The sequence below is a fragment of the Schistocerca cancellata genome, chromosome 5 (genome assembly GCF_023864275.1).
Source record: "Schistocerca cancellata isolate TAMUIC-IGC-003103 chromosome 5, iqSchCanc2.1, whole genome shotgun sequence".
Taxonomy (NCBI): domain Eukaryota; kingdom Metazoa; phylum Arthropoda; class Insecta; order Orthoptera; family Acrididae; genus Schistocerca; species Schistocerca cancellata.
In genome coordinates, this window is record NC_064630.1 from 126,931,685 (window position 1) to 126,959,070 (window position 27,386).

The window sequence follows — 27,386 nt, forward strand, 5'->3', positions numbered from 1 at the left end:
TGATGAAGTGCTCTGTCACGGGCTGCCTGGCAGTGCTTGAACCAATTTCAGACGATAAGGTTTCATAACTAACCTTTTTCGTAGGCCTCTCCATACAGTTGATTGTGGAATTTGCAGCTCTCTGCTAGCTCTGCGAGTCGATTTTCCTGGGCTGCGAACAAATGCTTGCTGTACGCATGCTACATTTTCATCACTCGTTCTCGGCCGTCCAGAACTTTTCCCTTTGCACAAACACCCATTATCTGTAAACTGTTTATACCAACGTTTAATACACCACCTATCAGGAGGTTTAACACCATACTTCGTTCGAAATGCACGCTGAACAACTGTCGTCGATTCACTTCTGCCGTACTCAATAACACAAAAAGCTTTCTGTTGAGCGGTCACCATCTTAGCATCAACTGACGCTGACGCCTAGTCAACAGTGCCTCAAGCGAACAAATGTACAACTAAATGAAACTTTATAGCTCCCTTAATTCGCCGACAGATAGTGCTTAGCTCTGCCTTTTGTCGTTGCAGAGTTTTAAATTCCTAAAGTTGTGGTATTCTTTTTTAATCACCCTGTATAATATAAATAGTTAAATGACATTTTAAATTATTCTCTGTGCAATGAGATTAGAGTTACAAAGCTGATTATCTTCATAGCGTTGCATTTATTTTTCTTAATGTCAAATAAGCTCACACTAACGTAAAAAAAAGAACTACACACTAACACAAAGTAAATCAACAAATGTTGATTACAAGATGAACACTTTTATATGGAAATTCATTAACATACATTAAAAAAAGTGTGCCTACAACTATTCAATAGTTTACTTAGGCACATAAACTTACACTGACATCGTATCTCCGATATGCCACTATATCAACTAAGTAAGCATCACTGATTACAATCATTTGACTGATTGTAAAATAATAAAAGGAAGATCTGACAATTTCATTCACAACTTCTTCACGAGAACTGGCATCTGGCATAGTACTATAAAACATTAGCAGTTGAAACAGATCTTTTCTAAGAAGTGGCCTCTTAATAAGGAACTCAGATATATGTGCTAAGCCAAATTTTTGCCCCAGAGGATCTGTCTGCAACCTGGAAAAAAACACAATTACAATACAATTTAATCCATTACAACTGAAGATGAAATGAATAATATAGGGAAAGACAGATTGTTACTTACTGTAAAGATGACATGTTAAGTTGCAAACAAATGCAACTAAAATATGCTTACACATAAAGTGTGTTTTGATTGTGCCTATCTGCAACTTAACATGTCATCTTTATGGTAAGTAGTAATCTATCTTTTCCTCTAATGTAAAAAGTTCCAACTTGGAGTTTCCATTATCTCATGAAAAATGTAATATTGGTTGTAAAGTGGTCTCTTAAGATCTAAGCTCATGTTTAATGGTAAACTCCTTTCACACAGGGAGAGCACAATGAAGGGGGAGTGGGAAGGACAAGAAAAAGGTGCCTAAAACAATGCTGCAAAATATATGACAGTACTATTCTCAGTAAATTCAAATGTAAGAGAGAATGAAAAATCACCAACATAGTCCAGTCAACAAAGGAAAAATAGGGGAAATGATTCATACAGTCGCAACATTTTCTATAGTGGTAAGCCGGCCGCGGTGGTCTAGCGGTTCTGGCGCTGCAGTCCGGAACCGCGGGACTGCTACGGTCGCAGGTTCGAATGCTGCCTCGGGCATGGGTGTGTGTGATGTCCTTAGGTTAGTTAGGTTTAAGTAGTTCTAAGTTCTAGGGGACTGATGACCTAAGATGTTGAGTCCCATAGTGCTCAGTGCCATTTTTCTATAGTGGTAATAGAGCGTGCCTCAGCAACATACTAAACATACCAGCCAGTGGTTCAGTTTTTTTTTCTTTTTCTTTTTGTGTGTTTGTGTGTGTGTGTGTGTGTGTGTGTGTGTGTGTGTGTGTGTGTGTGAGAGAGAGAGAGAGAGAGAGAGAGAGAGAGAGAGAGAGAGAGAGACAGACAGAGAGAGAGAAAGGGTACAAAAACATTATATTTGCCACAAAAAACATTTTGTTCATTATTTCTAAAAGAGTACTTGTTTCCATGATGCAGGGAACTGAAAAAGCACAAACTACCAAAAACAGTATTTTAATGGTATAAAACTGATGTTTATTGTTAAATGAAATGGGTTAAGAATGAATATTTTGTACCACATCTAAGTGCATTAGAATCATATTAAGGGATTCTGGAAGTGCAATGGGGTGAAGTGATGGGGAGTCACTGGTGGAGAGTAGAAGTGGGAATGAAAGTTGGCTGTGAGAATGTGGTCAAGCACTACCATCTTCCATAGGTCTGCAAACAGGAAGGCTGCCCCATGAAACTATAATTGTTTCGCAGAATTATGCCAAGCCTATTGCAAAATGCCTTATAAATCTGGGAAATGTTCATTTTTTGGCAAGAAGTGTAAACTCATCATAGATAACAGATATTAGTTACCAATAAATAGTAGTATAAGCAAAACATATGGACAATATACATGAATTGCTCATTGGTGAAGGGCACAAAATCCAACTTTTAAAGTTTTGGGATAAATACAATAAAATATTATTCCACTCTTGTGATGTAGTAAGAGACGTAATTGTTTGTGTGTGTCAAGTCTGAGAGCAACAATATTCACATTCTTGGTTTATTTCTGAATGAATATAGGCACATGGAAGCATGAAAATAAAAGTGTAATTGCAGATTGGTGTTGATAGGTTTACAATGTTTTGAAGTAATTGCACCTTTGACAACATCTCAACAGCTGTATTGGTTGTCAGGCTTCAGTGCTTACAATGTTACAATGGAATATGACTTCTGGTTTTATGTACACGACATGCAAGAATTTGATAAGCTTGACAATGGCTCAGAGCCAAACTTTGCTAACAGCAAGATTTTAATAAAGCATAATACAGCCTATGATGGCAAAAATTTCTTTTATTAAACAATTAGAGGCTGTGGATTCCCATGGAAACAAAATTCCTTTATGAAAGTAAAAGGTAACATCAATGAAGTAATTATTATTTTCTTCATACAACACATGGAATTATTTATTACTTTCTTATGCAGTATTTTTATACAGACCCACTATTGATAAAACAGTGGCACTATTGTCACAGATATCGAACAACAAAACATTTATTGAAACAAGTCACACTGTTAGAAGAGGCAGGTAGTGTGTTTTTTGCTGAAACAGCCATTCTAGCATTTCAGCAAAGAATGCTTCACTTGCCTCAGAAGTCGTGACATAACTATGAGCATTCTTGAAATCATACTGTTTGGTTTATTTGATTCTACTCATCCTTCCTCATAGCCCTTCCTCAACTGGTTCCTAACAGGACCATTTCTTGATTCAGACTAAGATAAATGGAATGTGTGATAGACTATGCTCCCAATAAAGGGACAAGCAACCCACCTTGCCAAGATGATCTGCAGAATACCAGAACACTGAGAAGGAGACGGGAGCAAACAGCACTTTTATGCATCTGGGAACATTCATCCTTGTTGATTCATCATTTAGAGTTGTTTTACTTAATGGTTAGACCACTAAGCATCCACATCAATGACATCAGTTCCCTCCACCATTTGTACTAAAACATCCCTTTCTGCATTACCAATTGTACCACGTTCTTTTCGGATGTAGATTCCGTCACAGCACCTACTATTTTCCTCGAAAGCACCAAAATCCCTATTGCAAGGCAGGAAGAAATGACATCTAATAGAGAAATGGTGCATAATTTGCTTGAATCTTTTATCTTGAGCTGAGCCAATGCAGAACTGAATAAATGAATGACTCCTATTTTTGCCTGGACATACATCTGAGTACAAGTGAAGTTTCTTTGTGTCTGGTTTGATCTCACTAATGAGATAGTACAATATGAATGACCACACATCATTGGCCCCTTTCTTGGTCTGCTCCTCATCATAAAGGCATACTTTGGAACTCTTCTCTTGGAGGTTGTGTGTAGTGAGTACATCCACACAGCTGCCTTTGGTAGAATACTACCTGGACAGGTATATGAGGTAAAGGTAAATTTTTCATGTAGTTGAAGGTAACGCAGATTTTTATCATTGGGCTGACACGATTCTAAGTACAATTTGAAAGAGGAATAAAATCTGCAACTTCTGCATCTGCGAATAGTTAGAACACTTGCTGCTGCTAATTTAACATTTTGGGATAAATGGGGAGACTTCATCTTTGTTTGAAGTTCTTCACAGATACTGCATACTGGGAGTCTACCAAATCTGTAGCCAAAGTTCCTATTGAAACAATGAACATATAATGTATATTTTACTTCAAGATTAGGATGTTCCTCACAAAAATCTCATGAATTTTTTTTAAGATTCAGCCTTGCATTCAAGTAATTTACTTCTTCACTCCCACAATGAGAGGTTTTGACAAGAAACTTGAGAACTTGGTCCCAAATTTCAGTGGAGATTTCCCACGATATACACGCTTCCGCTTTACTATGTGTAAATTAATGAATGCATTCCTGCAGACCTGCAGATGCTCCTGATGTCTAATTACAAAATATGTATATGCAGTGTTACATTCCACTTTTGGTTGTTTACTGTTTTGGTTAATGGGATACCATTCAATCAGTCTCTGTAGGTGTATATCCTGTTCATTTTTTGTTTCATAATTGCAAAAGCACAAAATAACCCCAGTCTTTCTCATCTTGTAATATATTGAAGTAGTGATGATTGCCCCTAAAATGAACATGAAAGTCACCTAGGTGAAATTTTTGTCCGACTTCAATTAAGTAATCTTAACTTCAGCATTAACAATTATTTGGATACCTTTCATGGAAGTTAAATGGCTGAACAGATAATACTTAAGTAAAAGTATAACTTACACCATAGCTGTAGGAAGGTCAAATACAGGCTGTACCAAAAAGAACCATCCGATTTCAAACATCTATATTTCTGAAACTAATAAACATATACAATGAATTTTGGTTTTTGGTGAACGGGAAACTCAAAAAGTTTTTTTTCACATCTTTTTATAGGTGTTCAATATGGTGACCTTGAGATGCATTGCATATGTCAATGCAGTATTGAAATTGTTCCCACACTGCAGCGAGCATATCTTGAGTTACAACTTCCACAGCTGCTGTTATGTGATGTCACAGTTCATTCTTTGTTGTTGGTAATGGAGGCACATAAACAGAGTCTTTTCTAAATCTCCACTAGAAACAATCATATACAGTCAGATTTGCTGACCTTGGAGGCCAGTAATGTAAGCCTGAACAGTTTCCTAATATTGTCACAATCCTCCGACTTAAATTTCCTGCACTTCCCTATGCCAGTGTGGTCCGGCCCCTTCCTATTGGTAAATGAAATCATTTGAATCAGTCTCCAATTGTGGGCAAAGAAAGTTCTCAAGCATATTGAGATATGTGCTCCCTGTAACAGTATTCTCGGCAAAGAAAAATGGACCATGTACCTGTTCCCATGAACTGTACGAAACATAACATTTTGGAGAGTCCCTCATGTTGTACAACTTCATGTCGTTGTTCCATACCCTATATTCTCACAATAAGATGGTTCACCTTTCCATTTAAATGGAGTATTGTCTCGTCATTAAACACTAAGCATGGAAGAAAACTCATCTCCCATCTTGCCAAGACGTAAATTACAGAACTCCACACAAAGGACTTGCAGTATTCGAATTTTGTATGGTTTGATGTGTAAACACTGATGCAACACATGCCAGAAGGACATCGGGGGTATTCTGAGCTGTCACGGTGTACAGCGAATGTATTTATGTGATTCCTTGTGAAACTATGGCAGAAGCATTCGACATCTGTTTTTTTTTTTTTTTTGTGGTTTTAGGGCGCACAACTTCAACGGTCATTAGCGCCCAGACTATCTTAGGAATGCACCGCGAGTCACAAGTTTAAAACAGCAACGAAACGGAAAACACGATAAAAGACAGACTGAGGCATAGGATTAAAAAAAAAGGAAAACAGCATAATCAAATGTCCTTAGAGAGGGTTGTCAAATTGATAAAATGAAGAACGCGAGCAGCTGCTCGTGGGTCATCCGCTAAAAGGGCTTCTAGAGTACATGGCAGGCCAAGATCAAGACGCAGTGCGTTAAAATCTGGACAGGACGTTAAAATGTGGCGGACCGTCAGCAATTGCCCACATGGACAGAACGGTGCCGGCGCAGCCGTCAGCAGATGGCGATGGCTGAACCGGCAGTGTCCAATTCGTAACCGGGCCAAAACTACCTCCTCCTGCCGAGAAGGGCGTGAGGAGGACGTCCAAGCCACGGGAAGAGGTTTCAAGGCCCGAAGCTTGTTGTCTGTAAGTGCAGCCCAATCGGCATGCCACAGCGATAAAATGCGCCGACAAATGACCCTGTTAAAATCTGACGAAGGGACACAACAAGAAGCTGTCCGAGGCTGGAGGACCGCAGCCTTGGCCGCGGCATCTGCAACTTCGTTCCCAGGGATGCCGACATGGCCAGGAACCCACATAAAGCTAACCGGAGAACCGACGTCCACCAGCCGCTGAAGAGAGCGTTGGATCCGATGCACGAAAGGGTGAACTGGGTACGGATCACTGAGGCTCTGGATAGCGCTCAGGGAATCGGAGCAGATGACATATGCAGAATGTCGGTGGCGGCAGATGTAAAGAACAGCCTGGTAGAGGGCAAAGAGCTCAGCTGTGAAGACCGAACAATGGCCATGAAGCCGGTATTTGAAACTTTGTGCCCCGACAATAAAAGAACACCCGACCCCGTCATTGGTCTTAGAGCCATCTGTATAAATGAAGGTCATATTAATGAACTTCAAACGAAGTTCGACAAAATGGGAGTGGTAGACTGAGCCGGGGGTAACCTCCTTCGGGAGCGAGCAGAGGTCAAGGTGGACGCGAACCTGAGCCTGGAGCCAAGGTGGCGTGTGGCTCTCGCCCACTCGAAAGGTTGCAGGGAGTGAAAAATTAACGTGTTGAAGGAGGCGACGAAAGCGAACTCCAGGGGGTAGCAGGGCAGAGACATACAACCCGTATTGACGGTCGAGAGAGTCATCAAAAAAGGAACGATAAGAGAGGTGGTCAGGCATTGCCAGTAGCCGACAGGCATACCGACAAAGCAGTATATCGCGCCGGTAGGTGAGTGGCAACTCATCAGCGTCAGCATGAAGACTCTCGACGGGACTAGTATAAAACGCGCCGATCGCAAGTTGTAAACCCCGATGTTGTATGGAGTTGAGGCGGCGTAAGATGGATGGCCGTGCAGAGGAGTATACGAAGCTCCCATAATCCAGCTTGGAGCGGACGATCGACCGATATAGGCGAAGTAGGACGGTTCGATCTGCTCCCCACGACATACCACTGAGAACACGGAGGACATTTAGAGAACGGGTACAACGGGCAGCCAAATATGACACATGTGGAGACCAACTAAGTTTCCTGTCAAATGTAAGACCTAAAAATTTTGTTGTCTCCACGAATGGGAGAGCAACGGGACCGAGTCGTAAGGACGGTGGGAGAAACTCTTTGTACCGCCAGAAGTTAATACAGACCGTCTTCTCGGCAGAAAAACGGAAGCCATTGGCGACACTCCAGGAGTAAAGACGGTCAAGAGAACGCTGAAGACAGCGCTCCAGGAAACACGTACGCTGCGCGCTGCAATAGATGGTAAAATCGTCCACGAAAAGGGAGCCTGATACATCAGCTGGGAGGCAATCCATTATTGGATTGATCGCTATGGCGAAGAGAGCGACACTCAAAACTGAGCCCTGTGGCACCCCATTCTCCTGGCGAAAGGTGTCTGACAGGACAGAACCCACACGTACCCTGAACTGTCGATCCATTAAAAAGGAACAAATAAAAAAAGAGGGAGGCGACCACGAAGGCACCATGTATGCATGGTGCGGAGAATGCCCGCCCTCCAACAGGTGTCGTAAGCCTTCTCCAAATCAAAGAACACAGCCGCGGTCAGGCGCTTCCGCAAGAAGTTATTCATAATGAAGGTCGACAAGGTAACCAGATGGTCAACAGCAGAACGGCGCCTACGAAATCCACATTGTACATTGGTAAGTAGGCGTCGAGACTCGAGCAGCCAAACCAATCGAGAGATAACCATTCGCTCCATCACTTTACAGACACAGCTGGTAAGCGAGATAGGTCGATAACTGGAAGGCAAGTGCTTGTCCTTCCCCGGCTTAGGAATCGGGACAACAATAGACTCGCGCCAGCATGCGGGAACATGTCCCTCAATCCAGATGCGATTGTAAGTACGAAGAAGAAAACCTTTACCCGCAGGAGAAAGGTTCTTCAGCATCTGAATGTGAATAGAATCAGGCCCTGGAGCGGAGGACCGTGATCGGCCAAGGGCGTTTTCGAGTTCCCGCATGGTGAATGGGGCATTATAACTTTCGCGATTCGAGGAGCGGAAGTTAGGTGGCCTAGCCTCCTCTGCCTGTTTGCGGGGGAGGAAGGCAGGGTGGTAATGAGCGGAGCTCGAAACCTCTGCGAAAAAGCGGCCAAAGGCATTGGAGACGGCCTCAGGGGCCACAAGGACGTCATTCGCGAACTTCAAGCCAGAAACTGGTGAGTGGACCTTAGTGCCAGATAGCCGGCGCAGGCTACCCCAGACAACAGAAGAAGGAGTAAAACTGTTGAAGGTGCTTGTGAAAGCAGCCCAGCTGGCTTTCTTGCTTTCTTTAATAATACGATGACACTGTGCACGTAATCGTTTATAATTGATACAATTCGCCACTGTAGGGTGGCGTTTAAAGGTGCGTAAAGCACGTCGACGAGCACGTAAAGCGTCTCTACACGCTGCGGTCCACCAGAGGACCAGTACGCGACGTGGAGAAGGAGGGTGAGGGATGGAATATTCAGCAGCAGTGAGAATGACTTCCGTCAGGTGAGCGACCTGACGATTGCAGCTTGTGAAGGTGTGATCCTGCAAGGTCGCCCTGGAAGAGAAGAGCCCCCAGTCTGCTTTGGAGATGGTCCAAGTAGATGAGCACAGAGAGGGGGTATGCTGCAGGAGATGGATAACACACGGGAAGTGGTCGCTCGAATATGTATCAGAAAGTGCATACCACTCAAACCGGTGTGCAAGTTGGGGAGGACATATAGAGAGGTCTAAATGGGAATAGGTGTGAGATGTGTGCGAAAGAAAAGTAGGGGCGCCAGTATTGAGGCAGACAAGATTGAGCTGGTTGAAAAGGTCTGCTAACAGGGAGCCCCTCGGGCAGGATGCTGGAGAGCCCCAAAGGGGATGGTGGGCATTGAAGTCTCCAGTTAACAAAAATGGTGCAGGTAGCTGAGCAATAAGTTGCATCATGTCTGCCCTGGTAACGGCAGACGACGATGGAGTGTAAACGGAACAAATGGAAAATGTAAAGGTGGGGAGAGTAATGCGGATGGCAACTGCCTGCAGGCCGATGTGCAACGGGATGGGATCGTAGTAAATATCATCCCGGACCAGCAACATAACCTCTCCATGAGCCGGGATACCTACCACAGGGGGTAGGTCAAAACGCACAGAGGCGTAGTGTGCCAAGGCAATTTGATCGCATGGGCGTAGCTTCGTTTCCTGGAGGGCTACGACGAGCGGACGGTGCAAGCAGAGCAGCAACTTCAAGTCCTTTCGGTTGGAGCGAATGTTGCAAATATTCCAGTGAATAAGTGCCATCGTAAGAAGAAAAGGAAGATGAAAGAAGGGGTCACCTCAAAGGCCGCTGAGGGCCTGACTTCGAGCGAGCACTGCCGCCGCTATCAGTAGATGGACTGTCATCGTCCATTGGGTCTATAGGTTCATCGGCCATCTCGGGAAGATGGCCGGGAGGGGAAGCTTCCACCGCCGGTGAACGGCCAGATGTTCGGCTACCAGCGGTGCGGATGACGGCCTGGGGCGGCAACCGCTGGGTGGCGCAGGAGAAGAAATGCGCCGTGGCGGAGAAGGAGAACTGTGCTTCCTATGAGCTTTCTTGGAAGGTCGTTTGGTGGAAGTACCGGTCGAAGGCTGGGAGGTCGAGAGACGTAGGAAGTCTGCACGGGACGGTTCCTTCTTGAAGGCCCGTGCATCTGACTATGGGGTCTTCGTCTTAGCAGAAGCAGATGAAGGGGCTGGTGTCTGTGGGGCGATGGGAGGAAGAGGAGACGTCGACTGCGCGATCTTAGCACTGGCCGAACGGACGACCGTGGTGCTGAAGGTCAGATCGCATGTCTGGGTTGCCACCTCCCTGGTAGTCCGAGGAGAGGCAAGGACAGTACTGTATTTCCCCGCTGGGAGCAGCGTGGGCTTCCTACTAGCCAATAGATTGTGAGCAGCCGAGGTGGACACTTTTTCTTTGACCCGAATTTCTTGGATACAGCGTTCTTCCTTATAGACAGGACAGTCGCGGGAGGATGCGGCATGGTCACCCTGACAGTTCACACAACGAGGAGACGGAGGTGGACAGTCACCCTCATGGGCATCCCTGCCACAAGTGACACATTTAGCCGCATTGGAACAAGACTGTCGAGTGTGATTGAAACGCTGACACTGGTAGCAGCGTGTAGATGTCGGAACATAGGGGCGAACAGAAATAACCTCGTAGCCCGCCTTGATGCGCGATGGCAGCTTAACACTATCAAAGGTCAAGAAAAGTGTCCGGGTCTGTACAAGGTCATTGTTGACCTTTTTCATGACCCTATGGACAGCCGTCACGCCCTGCTCAGTGAGGAAAGATTGAATCTCCTTGTCAGTCAATCCGTCGAGGGATCTAGTATAGACCACACCACGAGACGAATTCAGAGTTCGGTGAGCCTCCACCCGGACAGGGAATGTGTACAGGAGTGTGGCCCGAAGCAGTTTTTGTGCCTGAAAGGCGCTCTCAGTTTCTAGTAATAAGGTACCGTTACGCAACCTGGTACAAGATTTGACAGATCCGGCTATGGCATCTACGCCCTTCTGAATAACGAAAGGGTTGACAGAAGAAAAATCCTTTCCGTCCTCAGATCGAGAAACGACGAGGAACTGTGGGGCAGGCGGTAGGACTTTTGTCACTGTTGGCTGGTCATGTTTCTGTTTTTGGGCAGAAGTCGAGAGAGATGGAGTGAAATCCATTGCGGAGGAATCCCCCATGATTGCCAGCATCTCCGATGGCGCGCTCCTTCCTTGTGGGGACCCTCTCAGAGGGCACTCCCGCCTTAGGTGAATGTTTACACCTCAGGTCACACCTCCCGAGAAACAGACAGAGGGACCAATCGGCATGGTCAGAAGGTATCAGCTCAGGCAGTCACCCCTCCCTGGGCCTGGCCTTTACCAGGGGGTACGTGCGTGCCTTACATGTCTACCCAGGGTGGGGAATTACGCGTTACCCCGTCACCGGCTACGCATGCGAACGCGTGGGTCGGCCTTCAGGCACGCACAGGGAGGAAGAAAGAAGAGGAAAAAGAAGAGAGAGAGGGAGAAAGAGGACAGACTGTCTCAAACGCCGAGGCGGAGACCAGAGAAGGCAAGGAGAAGAAGGCAATGAGAAGGCAAGGAAAAGAAGGCAATGAGAAGGCAAGTAAAAGAAGGCAATGAGGAGGCAAGGAGAAGAAGTCAAGGGAAAGAGTAAGGAAGACAGTGAGGTGGAGAAGAGCAAAGAAAGGAACCAACCAAAGGAAGGAAGAAACGAGAAGTGAAAAACCAAAAAGACCACAATAATAGGTCGTGGAACCGTCCGTCTCCGGACGCAGGCGCTAACTACACCCGTGAGGGGGATGGACTCCTTTTAGTCGCCTCTTACGACAGGCAGGAATACCTCAGGCCTATTCTAATCCCCGGACCCGCAGGGGGGATTCGACATCTGTGTCAGACACTCTGGGATGACCCAGCAATTTGCCTTTACACAAATAACCTGTTTCTTGGAATTGTCCATGCCACTGTCTAATGCTCTGTGCCATAGGAGGATCCACACCATACCTAGTATGGAAGTCACACTGAATGTTATTACTGACCTGCACCATGCAAAACGTAGAGCACAAAATGCTTCCTGTTGTCTCCACACTATTTTTACTAGAACTGAAGGGGGCTCACACTGCTGCTACCTAGTGAGAACCATGTGAAACTCTAGAGTTAGCACTTTCCAACAGTATATTGTTCCCACACATATCTCAAATAACATAGTAATTATTATTTTTTTTTTTTTAATCAGTTGATTCTTTTTGTAACACCCGGTACTTTTCTGAGGAACTATCTATCCTGCATAGCTTTTATATGCAGTATCCTTTACCCTTGATCACTTTACTTTATTCCTAGTTTAATTTTCTTCTTTGAGATTATGTTTCTTTCCTGCCATAACTTCTTTATCCATGATGGAAATACGTTTATGAACACAACAAGAAAAAGGTCAATAATATGCACAGTACAACAACCACATATGATATACCATCAATGACAACACTCAATATCCATGTAAACAAAAGCAAGCAAGTATGCCAGTCTTGTCATCGAAAACATAGCAGTGCTCTCTGTATAGGTCAGTTGGCACTGATAGATATTTTGTGTTGAAATGCACGAACTGCAGGATTAAATTCCTCTCAACGCAGCATAACTAACATGAAGGCTGGGGTAATGGCAAAAGTGCTGCCAGAGTATTGTTCCTTTCAACACTGTAACATGCAGCTTCCTTCTTAGAATGCAAAAATTGTGCTAAAATGAATTTGTCAAAAACGTAGACTTTTGCCATTCAACAGCAATTGATTCATATGTGTATTTCTGTACACTGCTCTACACTACTAGATGGGGAATTGGTTCTTTGTCATCCTTTATGGCATTTGTGGCATTCTCATGGGAAAGACCAGTTCCCAAACCACAACTTTAGTCCACATTTCAATTTACTTACAGGCTATACCCCCAAGCATTCCCCACCCAGTATGAGTAGACAGAATTACACTCTGCTTGTGTTTATATAGTGGTGTTATTTCCAGTTTATTAACCATGGCAAAGAAGTGTTTATTTTCAAAATGTGATGACAGTAGCCTATGTAATGTTGATGGGAAAGGAATTGTATTGGTAAATATAGCACCTTACTGTTGGCTATTGTTGACAGCATATTTTAAAGCTGAGCACACTGATGTAACCACCTGGTGGTGAATTAAGGAATGGCAGGAAAGTTGTTGCACTTATTTCCCCATTAATTGGGTCACTATCAGACTGGAGGGCAGAGTGTGAGTTACCATGAACAGTTCAGTTCAGTGATAGAGTTGTTCTTATGAGAATTGACAGCAAACCAACATCGACAATGATAGTTCAGGTACTCACACCAATGTTGCAAGATGAAGAGGTAGAGAAAGTATAAGAGGATACTGAATGGGTAATTTAGTACATAAAGTGAGATGAAAATCTAATAGTCATAGGGAATTGGAATGCCTTGTTCGGAAAGGAGTAGAATAAAGGATTATGGGAGAATATGGGCTTGGTGGTAGGAATTACAGAGAAGAAAGACTAATTGAGTTCTGCAATAAATTTCAGCTAGTAATAGCAAGTATTCTGTTCACTGAAGTTTAAGAGAATAGTCAGAAAGAACTGGTGCACAAAGAAGTGGGATACAGAAACACTAAGGTATGGAGAGCTATGGTGGTAGTCCTCCGAGGCTATAGATGCTGCGATAAGGATTAGCCCAGTATGTATTTCAGTTGAGGAGGAATGGATATCATTAACAAGGACAATCACAGAAGTTGGTGGGGAAAAAAACATAGGTACAAACAGGGTAACTGCAAAGAAACCACAGATAACAAAAGTAATATTTCAGTTGACTGATGAAAGAAGGAAGTACAAAAATGTTCAGGGAAATTCAGGAGTACAGAAAAACAAGTCCCTTAGGAATGAAATAAATGGGAAGTGCATGAAAGCCAAGGTGAAATAGTTGCATGAAAAATGTGAAGAAATCAAATAAGACATGATTGTCAAAATGACTGACACAGCTTGTAAAAAAAGTCCAAACAACTTTAAATGCAGGTGTGGAACATTAAGAGTGTAGAGGAGAGAGTGGATAGGTGGAAAGAGTACAGTGAAGGATTCTATGAGGCAGACGACTTGTCTGGTGACTTGATAGAAGAAGAAACATGAGTCAATATGGAGGAGACAGGGGATCCAGTATTTAGAAGCAGAATTTGAAGAGGTTTAGAAGACCTAAGATTGAATAAGGCAGAAGGTATGGGTAACATTCCATCAGAATTTCTAAAAAATCAATGGGGGAAGTCACTACAAGATGACTATTCAGAGTGTAGAATGTACAAGACTTGCTATATGCCATCTGACATTTAGGAAAAAATCATCCACACAATTCCAAAGATTGCAAGAATTGCTGCACAATCAGCAAAACAGCTCATGGATTCAAGCTGCTAACAAGACTAATATACAGAAGCATGGAAAAGAAAATATAAGGATGTGTTAGATCACAATCAATCTGGCTTCAGGAAAGGCCATTCTGACATTGCTGTTGATAACAGAAGCAAGATTACAGAAAAATCAAGACACGTTCACGTTCATAGGATTTGTTGACTTAGAAAGAGCATTTGAGAGTGTCACTTGATGCAAGACATTCGAAATTCTGAGGAAAAACATGGCTAAGATTTAAGGAAAGATGGGTAATGCAAAATATGCACAAGAGCAAAGAGGGAACAATACAAGTGGAAGACCAAGAACAAAGTGCTCAGATTAAAAATGGTGTAAGACAAGGATGTAGTCTTTTGCCCTTACTATAGACATTGAAGAAACAATTATGGAGTCAAAAGAGGTTCAAAAGTATGATTAAAATTCAAGGTGAAAGGATACTGATGATAAGATTCGCAGTTCACATTGTTATCATCAGAGAAGGTAAAGAAGAACTATGGGATCTGCTGAATGGAATGAACAGTCTAATGAATACGGTATACAGACTGGATACCAACGATATGAGGGACCTTCCATGCCAGAGTATCTCTGTAAGGAAACTTCTAAAGCCACAGCAACTGCTGCATGACAGATAGAAAAGGAAAAGCAGCAGCATATGGCTACAGAAGACCAAATGCTAAATGACATGAATATGGACTACAGTAACACTTATTAGTGGAATTATAATCACATGAGATATGAAGCAAAGCTGGTAACTCGATTGAAAATTTCTTGTTTTGTTTTAGGGCACAAAAACAACTGGGGTCATATGCTCTCACATCAAAACAATACAGGATGGAGAAAAATTTTATCACAAAATTTAAACTCCAGAGAGCTGATGCCAGTAGGAACCAAACTTACTAATTTTGTGTATGTCAACAATGCAAAATTTTTAAACTACGGAAACTTGGCACTATGCATTCCGATTGGCTGTGGGATTGCCCTGTTGCCAGATGCTCTGGACATCATATGACTACAAATGCTTTGCCTGCCAGAGATCACGATGTATCCAATGTGGCCTGCATGCTCAGTGGTAGTTTTCTGCCCTTCCACTCTGGAGGCCGAATCTGCTGGGGTCCTGACAAACATTGTAGTTTCATTATAAGACATACCAGGAACAAGCCAGTGAACAACTGTTAGTTAGCATACAGAAAGTCTTTTACAAATTGTGTCTACTCTGAAAAGGGCCTTTTTTGTACCTAGGACATTGTTTACTTAAAGCAGATGCTTGAACTGGTGACACTCTGATGTGACACAAGCTTAGTAACATTGAATCGTGTTTTGCCGAACTCTTTCGAAGATTCATGGCATTGCCCTGATGCGATTGGTGGCATGTTGAATGTAATCCATTAATTCCTCTGTTTCTAGATGGTTCGTGGGTCTGTGTGGGTGAACTAGATCCTTGAAGAATCCCCACAGGAAGAAGTCTTGTTGCACGAGGTCTGGTGATAGAGGGAGCCATGCCCTATGAGCACCTTTGCCAATTACCCAGCCATTTAAGAGTTCATTTAAATATCCGCACACAGCACAGCTCATATGTGGATGCCCCATCATGCTGCAAGCACATGCATAGCCGTATGTACAAGGAAACATCTTCCAGCAGGACAGGTAGAGTTTCTTGAAAAAGTGAAGGTAATTTGCCCAAGTAATTTAAGGAGGTAGACAGACCAGCCCAACCAGATGGTCACCCACAATGCCTGCCCAAATGTTGAGTGAAAATCGTTCCTGGTGTCCATGGACATATGTGATGTAAGGATTTCCCTTGCTCAGTAATGAACATTTTGAGTGTTGTAAAGGTCATCCCGATGGTAGGTGCATTCGTCAGTAAACAACACAATGGCAAGGAAGTCAGGGTCTTGTGCAACATGTTGCAGAAACCACCATCAAAACCCTAGCCTGTGTTCATAGTCTGCCATAGGATTTAGGTCTTTGACAGAGTGGAAACTAAATGGATGCTGGCCATCATCCCTCAAAACCTCCCAGACTAACCGATGAGTGACCCCCATGTCATGTTCAACCACTTGGGCACTACTTGAAGGTACTTCCTTGAAGCACATGAGAACAGTCATCAGCATCAACCCATCATGTTCAAGGTCTTCCAGCATCACCATCATATTCCACTAACGAGACTGTTCTGCCAAGTCACCAATGAATTGCTGTAAACATTTGCAGGTGTGGGTGGCATCTTGCTGGGTACCGTTCCTCATACAACCATCAAGCTTCATGTGCATTACCATCAGCTAGTGTATAAACAAAAACCGTATCTCCTTGTTCTTCAAATGAATACTGTGCTGCCATGGTTACTACATGACTAAATCGCAGGTGATGCGTGTATGCTCTGAAGTGAAGTTCACATGTGAATGCCTCTGATGTGAGGTGGAGACAAACAACAAGAACTACTCAACACATGTGCATATCATGTTGGGGCAGTGACGGGGTGAGAGACATTTGTATATGTGAACCAACAACCATAGCACTGCCCATCAACCAATGAACAGCAACAGGGCAATCCCACAGCCAATCAGAGTACATGGCACCAAGTTTACATAGTTTAAAAATTGTGCATTGTTGACCTTCACATCAGTAATTTTGGTTCCTACTGGTATCAGCTATCCAGGATTAAAATTTCGTGACACTTTTTCTCCACCCTGCAGAACACGAAAACAGAGTTAAAAAACTACTAAACGTCAGTCCCATTAACATAAGAGAAGACAGCTAAAAACAGGGATGTGGAGAAAGTGCTACAAAAGACACCACACAGAAACAGAGGTCCAAACCTAATAATGAAATGGCCTTCACCATACTGCTTTGATGGATAAAAGTAAAATGCTGTCAACAGCCTGTGCCTCGTTTGCTCAAATGGCTGATAACTCTGATGGAAAACCCAAGTAGGAATGTAAATGATTAAAAGATGGGCATTCCGTCAGGAAGTGGTTAACAGTTTAAACTTGGTTGCAATGTGTACAAAGTGGTGGTGGTGGTGGTGGAGTTCCATTTATCAAATGACGATGGCTAAAAAGGCAGTGCCCAATATGCAACCTAGTTAAAATGACCTCCTCCTGGTGGGAGGGCCGAGAGGTCATCCAAGCCACCGAGAGAAGCTTAATAATCCCGAGCTTATTCCCATGAAGGGAGGTCCAATGGTGATGTGAAAGGGACACCACCTCCTAACCAACGGCAACAGAGAAATCGTTGCAGGGAAGATAGGAACTAGTGGGCTGAGGTACAAGAAATGCAGCCTTGGCAGCAGCATCAGCAGCCTCATTTCCTGGCAGACTGACATGACCAGGAGCCCACAAACTTCAAAGTGGCTCCATCAAGAGTGGGAAAGTGACAGTTTCCCTGGACCTGTTACCCTAAGGGATGGGCAATGTACAGAACACAGACTTTGAAGGGCACAGAGAGAGTGAGCAGAGGACACAATTGAAAAGATGGTGTCACTGGATGTACCCATGGCCTGATACAGGGCAAAGAGCTTGGCTGTAAATAGTGAGCAGTGTGCTGGAAGCTGATATCTAAAGACATGGGCGCCACTGACGAGGGCACACCTGACACCATTGTCAGTCAGAGAGCATTCAGTGTACACAAAGGTATTAGCGCAAAATTCTATACGAGGGTCGTGAAACTGAAGGCATTAGAGTGAGGTAGGAGTAGTGTCCTTAGGAAGTGAATAAAGGCCAAGGTTACCGTATTTACTCGAATCTAAGCCGCACCTGAAAAATGAGACTCGAAATCAAGGAAAAAAAATTTTCCCGAATCTAAGCCGCACCTGAAATATGAGACTCGAAATTCAAGGGGAGAGTAAAGTTTTAGGCCGCACCTCCAAATCAAAACAAAGTTGGTCCATTGTAATATGAGACACAATTTAGGTTGAATGAATGACGATACAGCTACAGTAGTTTGGTTCGCGTAGTAAGCTTAGCAATTAGGCTTTACCAGGTAGCCATTGCTATGCATCAGGCGCTCCGTCCATATTTATACGGGTACCCTTCCTTTTTGACGTGCTTCGTCTGGTTTGGATCGATTGCTTTTTTTTCTTTGATCTGATAAGTGCCGTTCTCTTTGTTATAGGTGTTTACGTCACTCTAAGCTGAAAATGCATTACTGTACTGTGTCACGCACTGTTTGTCGCATTCTGATAATCAGTGTTTACGGCCTGTCGCTGCTCGCGTCGTGGCTTGCTTTTGTGCGCACTACCGTCGCTTACAATTAAAAAAAGAAAAAGAGAGGAATCGTCTCATTAGCGAAACAATGGCAAGAGACTGCTATTTGTTGTTACTAACACTGCTGCTTTCTTTGACGATCAACAAGAACCAAATAATAGACTGCGTATGATAGAAGATGTTCTAAACGAGAGTTTAGCGAAAATTTTTCTCTGTTTGAAAATCTTTGCAGACGTCTTTAGTACATAACATTCTGCACAGAAATTAATCATCTTAGATTTAAAAATCTAGTCAATTAACGTGCTTCATTTCTGACTGTATCACTATTAGGCATAAGAATAATACGAATATAAACATGAAATGATATGTATATTCTTCGGCGTTTGCTGTTGTCTCACTCTAGTTTCGTAGTTTATTAAGCAGACAGGATTTAAATGAGATAGCAGCAAACACGAAAGAATACATGGCAAAATGTTTATATAAGTATTATTCTTATGGTGAAGAGAATACTGCATGTGATTCACAATTCATAAAAGTTCCTATTAGCAACCATCTCTTCTCATAGGTAGAAAAAATTCAGAACGTAGAGTTGGCCATATTGACAAACATCCCAAACAGTCTTGCCAGTTGGATTTTCGTAGTACAGTACATTGAAATGTTGCTACATTCGAAGACGAACAATACGGAATTTGTATTTACTTCGTTGGATAATGTATGAATATGAAGTGGTCGAAACTCGGGGCAGAGAAAAAATTTCGTCTTCCACCTTTTTTTTTATTTATTTACTGATGCAGAGGTTTTGGTGCCAGTATTTATCTTTGTGCCCGAAAAGCATGCATGTGAATCGCTACATATATTCGACGGCAGAAGTTAGTTGTGGCGGCACCTACCAACATTTTTCAGAACTTCTGCTTACTTTGCACTCGATTCTAAGCCGCAGGCGGTTTTTTGGATTACAAAAACTGGAAAAAAAGTGCGGCTTAGATTCGAGTAAATACGGTAACACAGGTCACTTCACGAAGCCAAGATGGTGAAGGGTTCACTCCCTGGCAAACTTGCAGGTAGTGAGAAGTTAAGCTCCTGAAGCAAGTGCCGAAAGCAGACACCAGAAGATAACAGAATAGGGACACCTCATATAGGTGATCAAAGGAATTATTGAAGGAGAAGGTATGAGATGGTGGCCATGTATGGCAGAAATTGCATACATACCTGCTGAGTAGAAAGACATGGCAGTAGGACAGTAGTACTTCAGCAGCTTCAGCATACAGACTCTCAACTGGGCTAGTGGCCAAATGGATGCCATGGTGGTGGATAGTATTGAGATGGCATAAGAGGAATGGACGTACAGATCCATAAACAAAGCACCCATAGTCGGGTTTCCAATGGACAAGGGATCAGTACAAACAGAGGAGGGTTGTTCGGTCAGCACCCTAGGAAGTACCTGTGAGGACACGTGGGTTGCCAGGTAAAACACGTGGGAGGACCCAAGAGTGTTTTCTGCCAAGCATGAGCCTCAGGAATTTCATAGTTTCAAGGAACGGAAAGGCAACAGGACCAAGATGTAAAGATGGTGGGAGTAACCATTTTCGCTGTCAGAAATTCATACAGACAGTTTTGTCAGTGGAAAACAGAAAGCCATTGTCGATGTTCCAGGAGTGAAGACGATCAAGACATCGCTGAAGATGCCGCTTGGTGAGACAGGTCCCTGGAGAACTGCAATAGATAGAAAAATTGTCAACATAAAGGGAGCCATAGATGTGGGAGACCAGCCATTAGAGAGTTAATGGAGATCGCAAAGATGACGATCAGGACAGAACCGTGAGGCACACTGTTTTCCTGGATAAAGGTGTCTGACAAGGCACAACTCACACGTACCTTGAAAACTCGGTCTTTTAAAAATTCCTGAAGGAAACAGGGCAGGCGGCCACGGAAGACCCACATATAAAGAGTATGGAAGATACCAGTTCTCCAGCAGGTGTCTTAGGCCTTCTCAAAATCTAAAAACACGCCCACTGTCTGTCAACTGCAGAACACCATGCTCGAAATCCACACTGTGCAGTCATTAGTAAATTGTGAGACTTGAGCCACCATACCAGCCAGGCATGAATCATACATTCCATCACATTGCAAATGCAGCTGGTGAGAGAGATAGGGCAGTAGCTAGAAGGAAGGCTTTTATCCTCAGCAGGCTTAGGTATGGGTATGACAGTGGTTTCACACCAACATCCAGGAAATGCGCCCTCTGCCCATATGCTGTTGTACTTGTTAAGCAGAAAGTGCTTGCCCAGAAGAGAAAGGAGCTGCAACATCTGAATGTGGACAGCGCCTGGCCCTGGGGCAGAGGATTGGGATGAACTGAGGGCATGACCAAGCTCTCTCATAGTAAAGGAGGCATTGTAGCACTCACCATTCTGAGAAAAGAAGGGTACCGCCCGAGACTACTCCACTTGTTTCCGATGGAGGAAGGCAGGGTGATAGTGGGAAAAGCCAGAAATTTCCCCAAAATGGTGGATCAAGGTGTTTGAGATAGCGATAGGGTCCACAGTAACATCGTCTGCTACTGTCAGGCCAGAAATTGGAGAATGGATCTTGGTCCCAGAGAGCCATCGGAAGTTGGTCCACACAACAGAGGAAGGGGTTGAACTCTTAAAAGAACTAGTGAATTTAATATAGCTAGCTTTCTTGCTATTCCAAATAATGTGATGACACTTTACTCGCATCTGTTCATAATGAATGCAGTTTGCCATCATAGGATGGTTAAAAATGTTGAGACCATGTCTCCATGTGCAAATTGCGTCACGGTATGTCTCAGTTCACCGAGGGACTGGGACATGGTGTGGTAAAAAGGAAATGCGAGGGATGGAATGTTCTGCAGCAGTAAGGATAACAATGGAGAGATATTCCACTTGGTCATCACAACTGGGGAAATCCTTTTCTTTGAAGGTCGCCAGGGAGGAGTAAAGCCCCCAGTCAGTCTAACCTGCCATTTGGATGTGCATGTAGGTTGGCTAGGAGTCAACAAATGGGTAGCACATGGGAAATGGTCATTCGAGTGGGTGTCAGAAAGAACTAACCACTTAGGACAATGGGTGAGCTGGGCAGTGCAGAAGCGTAGGTCCAAATGGGAACAGGTGTGCGAGAAGTCTAAAAGGAATGTGGGTGCTCCATTGTTAAGGCAGAAGAGGTTAAGTAGATTAAGAAGGTCAGCCAAAAGGTCGCCTCTGTGACAGGTTCTGGGAGAAGCCCAAACGGGATGATTTGCATTAAAGTCACAAAGTAGCAAAAATGGGAGAGATAGCTGCCCAATAAGCTTAAGGAAGTCTGCCCTGGTGACATCAAATCATGGAGGGACATAAATGGTACAGAGGGAAGGAATGAGGTGAGAAAGGAAAAGGCAAACTGCAACAGCTTGGAGGTGGGCAGTCAGGGAGATGGGCAGTCAGGGAGATGGGCAGTCAGGGAGATGGGCAGTCAGGGAGATGGGCAGTCAGGGAGATGGGCAGTCAGGGAGATGGGCAGTCAGGGAGATGGGCAGTCAGGGAGATGGGCAGTCAGGGAGATGGGCAGTCAGGGAGATGGGCAGTCAGGGAGATGGGCAGTCAGGGAGATGGGCAGTCAGGGAGATGGGCAGTCAGGGAGATGGGCAGTCAGGGAGATGGGCAGTCAGGGAGATGGGCAGTCAGGGAGATGGGCAGTCAGGGAGATGGGCAGTCAGGGAGATGGGCAGTCAGGGAGATGGGCAGTCAGGGAGATGGGCAGTCAGGGAGATGGGCAGTCAGGGAGATGGGCAGTCAGGGAGATGGGCAGTCAGGGAGATGGGCAGTCAGGGAGATGGGCAGTCAGGGAGATGGGCAGTCAGGGAGATGGGCAGTCAGGGAGATGGGCAGTCAGGGAGATGGGCAGTCAGGGAGATGGGCAGTCAGGGAGATGGGCAGTCAGGGAGATGGGCAGTCAGGGAGATGGGCAGTCAGGGAGATGGGCAGTCAGGGAGATGGGCAGTCAGGGAGATGGGCAGTCAGGGAGATGGGCAGTCAGGGAGATGGGCAGTCAGGGAGATGGGCAGTCAGGGAGATGGGCAGTCAGGGAGATGGGCAGTCAGGGAGATGGGCAGTCAGGGAGATGGGCAGTCAGGGAGATGGGCAGTCAGGGAGATGGGCAGTCAGGGAGATGGGCAGTCAGGGAGATGGGCAGTCAGGGAGATGGGCAGTCAGGGAGATGGGCAGTCAGGGAGATGGGCAGTCAGGGAGATGGGCAGTCAGGGAGATGGGCAGTCAGGGAGATGGGCAGTCAGGGAGATGGGCAGTCAGGGAGATGGGCAGTCAGGGAGATGGGCAGTCAGGGAGATGGGCAGTCAGGGAGATGGGTAGTCAGGGAGATGGGTTGACTACAAAGATCATTCCATATAAGGAGCAAGATGCCCCCATGAGATGGAATGCCGACCTCAGGGGGGAAGGTCAAAATGAACCAGGAAGAAATGTGAAAGACCAAAGTGTTTGTGAGGGGACAATTTTGTTTCCTGAAGGCAAAGTACAAGGGGACGCTGAGATGCTAAAAGCAGCTGTAAATCCTCTTTGTGAGACCCAAGCCTGTGAATGATCCATTGGAGGAGAGTCATGATGAGGAAGAGATGAAGATGTGCCACCTCAGTGGTTGCTGAGTGACAGCCTGCAAAGAGAGACTGCTACAGGGCACAGAAGCAGGAGGATCCTACTCCATGGTGTCCACATAAGCATCAGCTTGCTTGTGCTATTTGTCTGTGGAGTCCAATGCAGAAAAACAGTTGGTGGTGTGCACTGGTGATGCGGAGGCCGGCCGGGCTAAGGTATCACATGACAACACTGCCAAAGAGGATCCTGAAGTCAGTGAAGGAGAAGACCATTTGCCTTAGGTGGCTTCTTTGAGCCTTTCTTGTTAGGAGAGGAAGACTCGGGTGTTGTTTGGCTGGAGGGATGCAGGAAGTCCTCATGGGAATACTCTTCCTGTCCTTTTTGGCCTACCAGTTGTGCAGCTGGTGGCTTCAACCCTTGAGATGAGAGTCTGATGGCTTGTTGAATAGCTGGATGGGAGGATGGTGATGCTACCTTGACAATGGGTGATTACACAAGCTCAGAGATGAATCTGGGGTCACATGTCTGGGTGGCCATGTCCTCCAAGGAGCAAGGGGTAACAAGAACAGAAGTATAAGTGCCAGGTGGGAGAACGCAGGGTTTGCGACTAGCCAATAACTTGCGAGCAACTGGGTAAGACATTTTTTCCTTCCAGCAGATCTCTTGGACAACCTGCTCATCAAGATACACGGGACAATACTGAGAGGAATCAAAAGTAGAACCAGTCAACTCACAGCAATATCCAAGTGCAATGATATGAAGTGGATTAATCATAGAAGGCCAATTGTTAGTAAAGCAGGTCACACTTCAGTTCATTGGTGGTATACTTCAATCTATGAAGACTGCTTAAGAAACAAATGCATGTTTTATCCCAAAATACAGCATACGTGTGGGTCCCGTAGGAAGTAATAGCACTGGAGGTTGAATGTCTATTAAGAAGTGGGGCACAAATCATGACGTGAGAGCTTCACAGAGATGCTGAACTCTTGAGCTGGAAGACAGTGGAAGACAAAGAAATTAAAGCATCAAAGTCTACTTCAAAGTTCCTAGAAGCAATTTTGGGTGAGGTTACAGGAATATATCATACCTCCTACATAGCTCTCCTACAGGGATAGGAAAGGCTAGATTACACTAATTACAGTGACCTCAGAGGCACTTATTTTTCCTGCACTTCAAATACAAATTTAATCAGCAGCAGCTCTCATTAACAGTGGTTTGCAGGGTATAGATAATAATGTGAGCTCTGCTGAATGACCTAAATTACACCAGCGGCAATTTACAAAAGTTCTTGTTCTCTACATCATGTAACTAAAAATGGATAATTAAATATTATTCACTGACTGTACTCAGTAGTAACTCATTGACCAAGCATTAATGAAGTTTTAACAGACTTATTTTCCAATGCCAGCTGAAGAGAGACTGAATATAGCATTGTAGCCAAAACTGTATTTAAAGGCTCACATAGAAGTATTTTTACAACACTAAACAATAACATATTCACTGATAACATATAAGGTATAAACTGTAAGCAATGTTTGTATGTAGTTTATAAAGTTATCGAGTTTAACCACAGCAATTTGCGTAAATACTGGGTTCTATTTCTTGAGAAGATTTTTAAATGTACACTACTTCTTACTTCATAGTAAAAACATGCCAAAAACATTCTAAAATCTAAAATCTTAGTCTCTATATTTTTACCAGCTTGTTTTTCATGTAGAAGCATACATTTTGGACATAGAAATATAATGGTGTGGTGAAACAAGCGCTGTATCATTTGAGAGAGAGAGGTGAGCGAGTGTACTGGGACTTACCCCAGTTCACCACTAGAAGAGTCATGTCACCACAACATGTCTGTACATAGCACACAAGTATTGCACCATAATTTAAGAATGAAATTAAAAGTTAAAGTTGTTTTTCCAAATTTTGTCAGCACATATTAATGTTTAAACTGTCAAATCTCAGAATGATAATTTTAAGAAAAAACTAGTGGTGCTAAATAATAAAGCTAGTAACCAAAAAATTGGTCATAAAGTGCACATGTATGTCAAAATTAACTGGTACAAGTCTCAACATGATTAAAGAATTATTTTGGTCAGAAGCCATGTTTTTAAGGAAACTGAAGGCACTAAATACACACAGCAAAAAAAAGTTTTGCATCAACCCGGTTCCCAGAACTCAGGAAGATAGATGTTGACTGTGGATGTTGTATAGCAGACACAGTTCCCTTCGACTGTTCAGAGATGTCACTAAACCCACCCAGAGAAGTAAAGTAACATGCATGAGCAGCAAGTATTGAACGCTGATCACTTCCAGTCATTCCACCAGGAAGGAGGTACATGGCTCATGTTGTCTGTAGTTCAACCACACCTAGACTGTCAATACCACAGTTTGATTGTGTCCTCATTGTTACTTTGTGCCAGGAGAGGCTCTCAACAAGGAAAGTGTCCAGGCATCTCTGAGTGAAGCAAAGCAATGTTGTTCAGACATGGAGGAGATACAGACACAGGAACTGTCAATAACATGCCTCACTAGGGCTGCCCAAGGGCTACTACTGCAGTGGATGAACGCTACCTATGGATTACGGCTCAGAGGAAGCATGACAGCAATGCCACCATGTTGAATAATGCTTTTTGCAAAGCCACAGAATGTCTTGTTATGACTCAAACTGTGCACAATAGGCTACATGCTGCATGATGTGCAACTTTACTCCCAGTGTCCATGGCGTGGTCCATCTTTGCAACCACGACACCATACAGAGCGGTACAGGTGGGACCAACAACATGATGAATGGCATGCTCAGGATTGGCACCACATTCTCTTCACCGATGAGTGTCACATATGCCTTCAACCAGACCACTGTCAGAGACATGTTTGGAGGTATCCCATTCTGGATGAGTGCCTTAGACACATTGCCCAGCAAGTACAGCAAGGAGAGGTTCCCTGCTGTTTTGGGGTGGGATTAAGTGGGGCCGACATACGCTGCTGGAGGTCATGGAAGGCACTGTAATGGCTGTATGATAAGTGAATGCCATTCTCCGATCGATAGTGCAACCATATTAGCAGCATAGTGGTGAGTCATTTGCCTTCGTGGACATCAATTCGCACCCCCATCGTGCACATCATTCACAAGATTTCCTTCAGGATAACGACATCACTCGACTAGTGGCCAGCATGTTCTCCAGACATGAACCCCAGCAAACATGCCTGGGGTAGATTGAAAACAGCTGTTTATCGACAACGTGACCCACCTACCACTCTTAAGGATCTATGCTGAATTGCCATTGAGAAGTGGGGCAATCTGGACCAATAGTGCCTTGATGACCTTATGGATAGTATACCATGATGAATACAGGCATGCTTCAATGCAAGAGGACACGCTATTGGATATTAGAGATACCGGTGTGTATAGCAATCTGGACAACCACCTCTGAAGGTCTCACTGTATGGTGGTACAACATGCTGTTTGTGGTTTTCATGAGCAATAAAAAGGATGGAAATAATGTTTATGTTGATCTCTATTCCAATTTTCTGTTCAATTTCCGGAACTCTTGGAACTGAGGTGATTCAGAACTTTTACTGTGTGTATTGGACTTAGAAGTATGAAATTTTGTGTGAAGTTTCAGTTTAGTATAGAAACATTAATTATATAATAACCCCACTGAACTACCTCTAATAGTTTCGAGTAATTTGCTGAAAACTAAATTCGGAACAAAAACGTACTTAACTGTAGTAATGAAGTATCTGTTATATTAATGCTAGGAAGTTTTTGTTACAGCATGGGATGAAATATATTCAATAATAGAGCTATAACAAGTTTCAAGGCCTGGATGTAAGTAATAACAAATATAAGGTCTCTCTAAGTTGTTGTTCAGAGGTCATATTGTTCTGTCAGTTCTGTTCTAAAAATTATAGACAGCAAAGTTTGTTTGTAGGAGAGCTAAAACTACTACTGTGATTTTAACCAACTTAACTACATGCTGACAAAAATTATGAAGATTTAAATTGATTCATGACTGTGTTATAAAATATTGTGTACCCGAGAAAGCAGCCGTTTAGAGGCTGCTACCGTGAGCATAGAGCGGATAACATCACATGTTCCCTTGGTCATCTGCTGTGCCAGTATATAAATACGGCCCAAGAGGCAAGACTAGTCTTCACATTGCACCCAGCCACCGTAAGACCTGCGTCAGTCATACGCCAGAGTATGCGATGCCTTGGATGTTGTCACAGCCGGA

The 27,386-nt window shown here is 44.0% G+C and overlaps 1 protein-coding gene across 1 annotated transcript in view; it reads right to left on the minus strand.

Moving 5' to 3' along the window:
- The window catches only part of LOC126188390 (uncharacterized), a 135,374-nt gene that overhangs the window by 22,098 nt on the left and 85,890 nt on the right, over positions 1-27,386 (minus strand). The window contains exon 6 of the mRNA XM_049929991.1: positions 835-1,090. Coding sequence (XP_049785948.1) covers positions 835-1,090 — 256 coding nt within the window. The remainder of the gene's footprint in view (positions 1-834; positions 1,091-27,386) is intronic.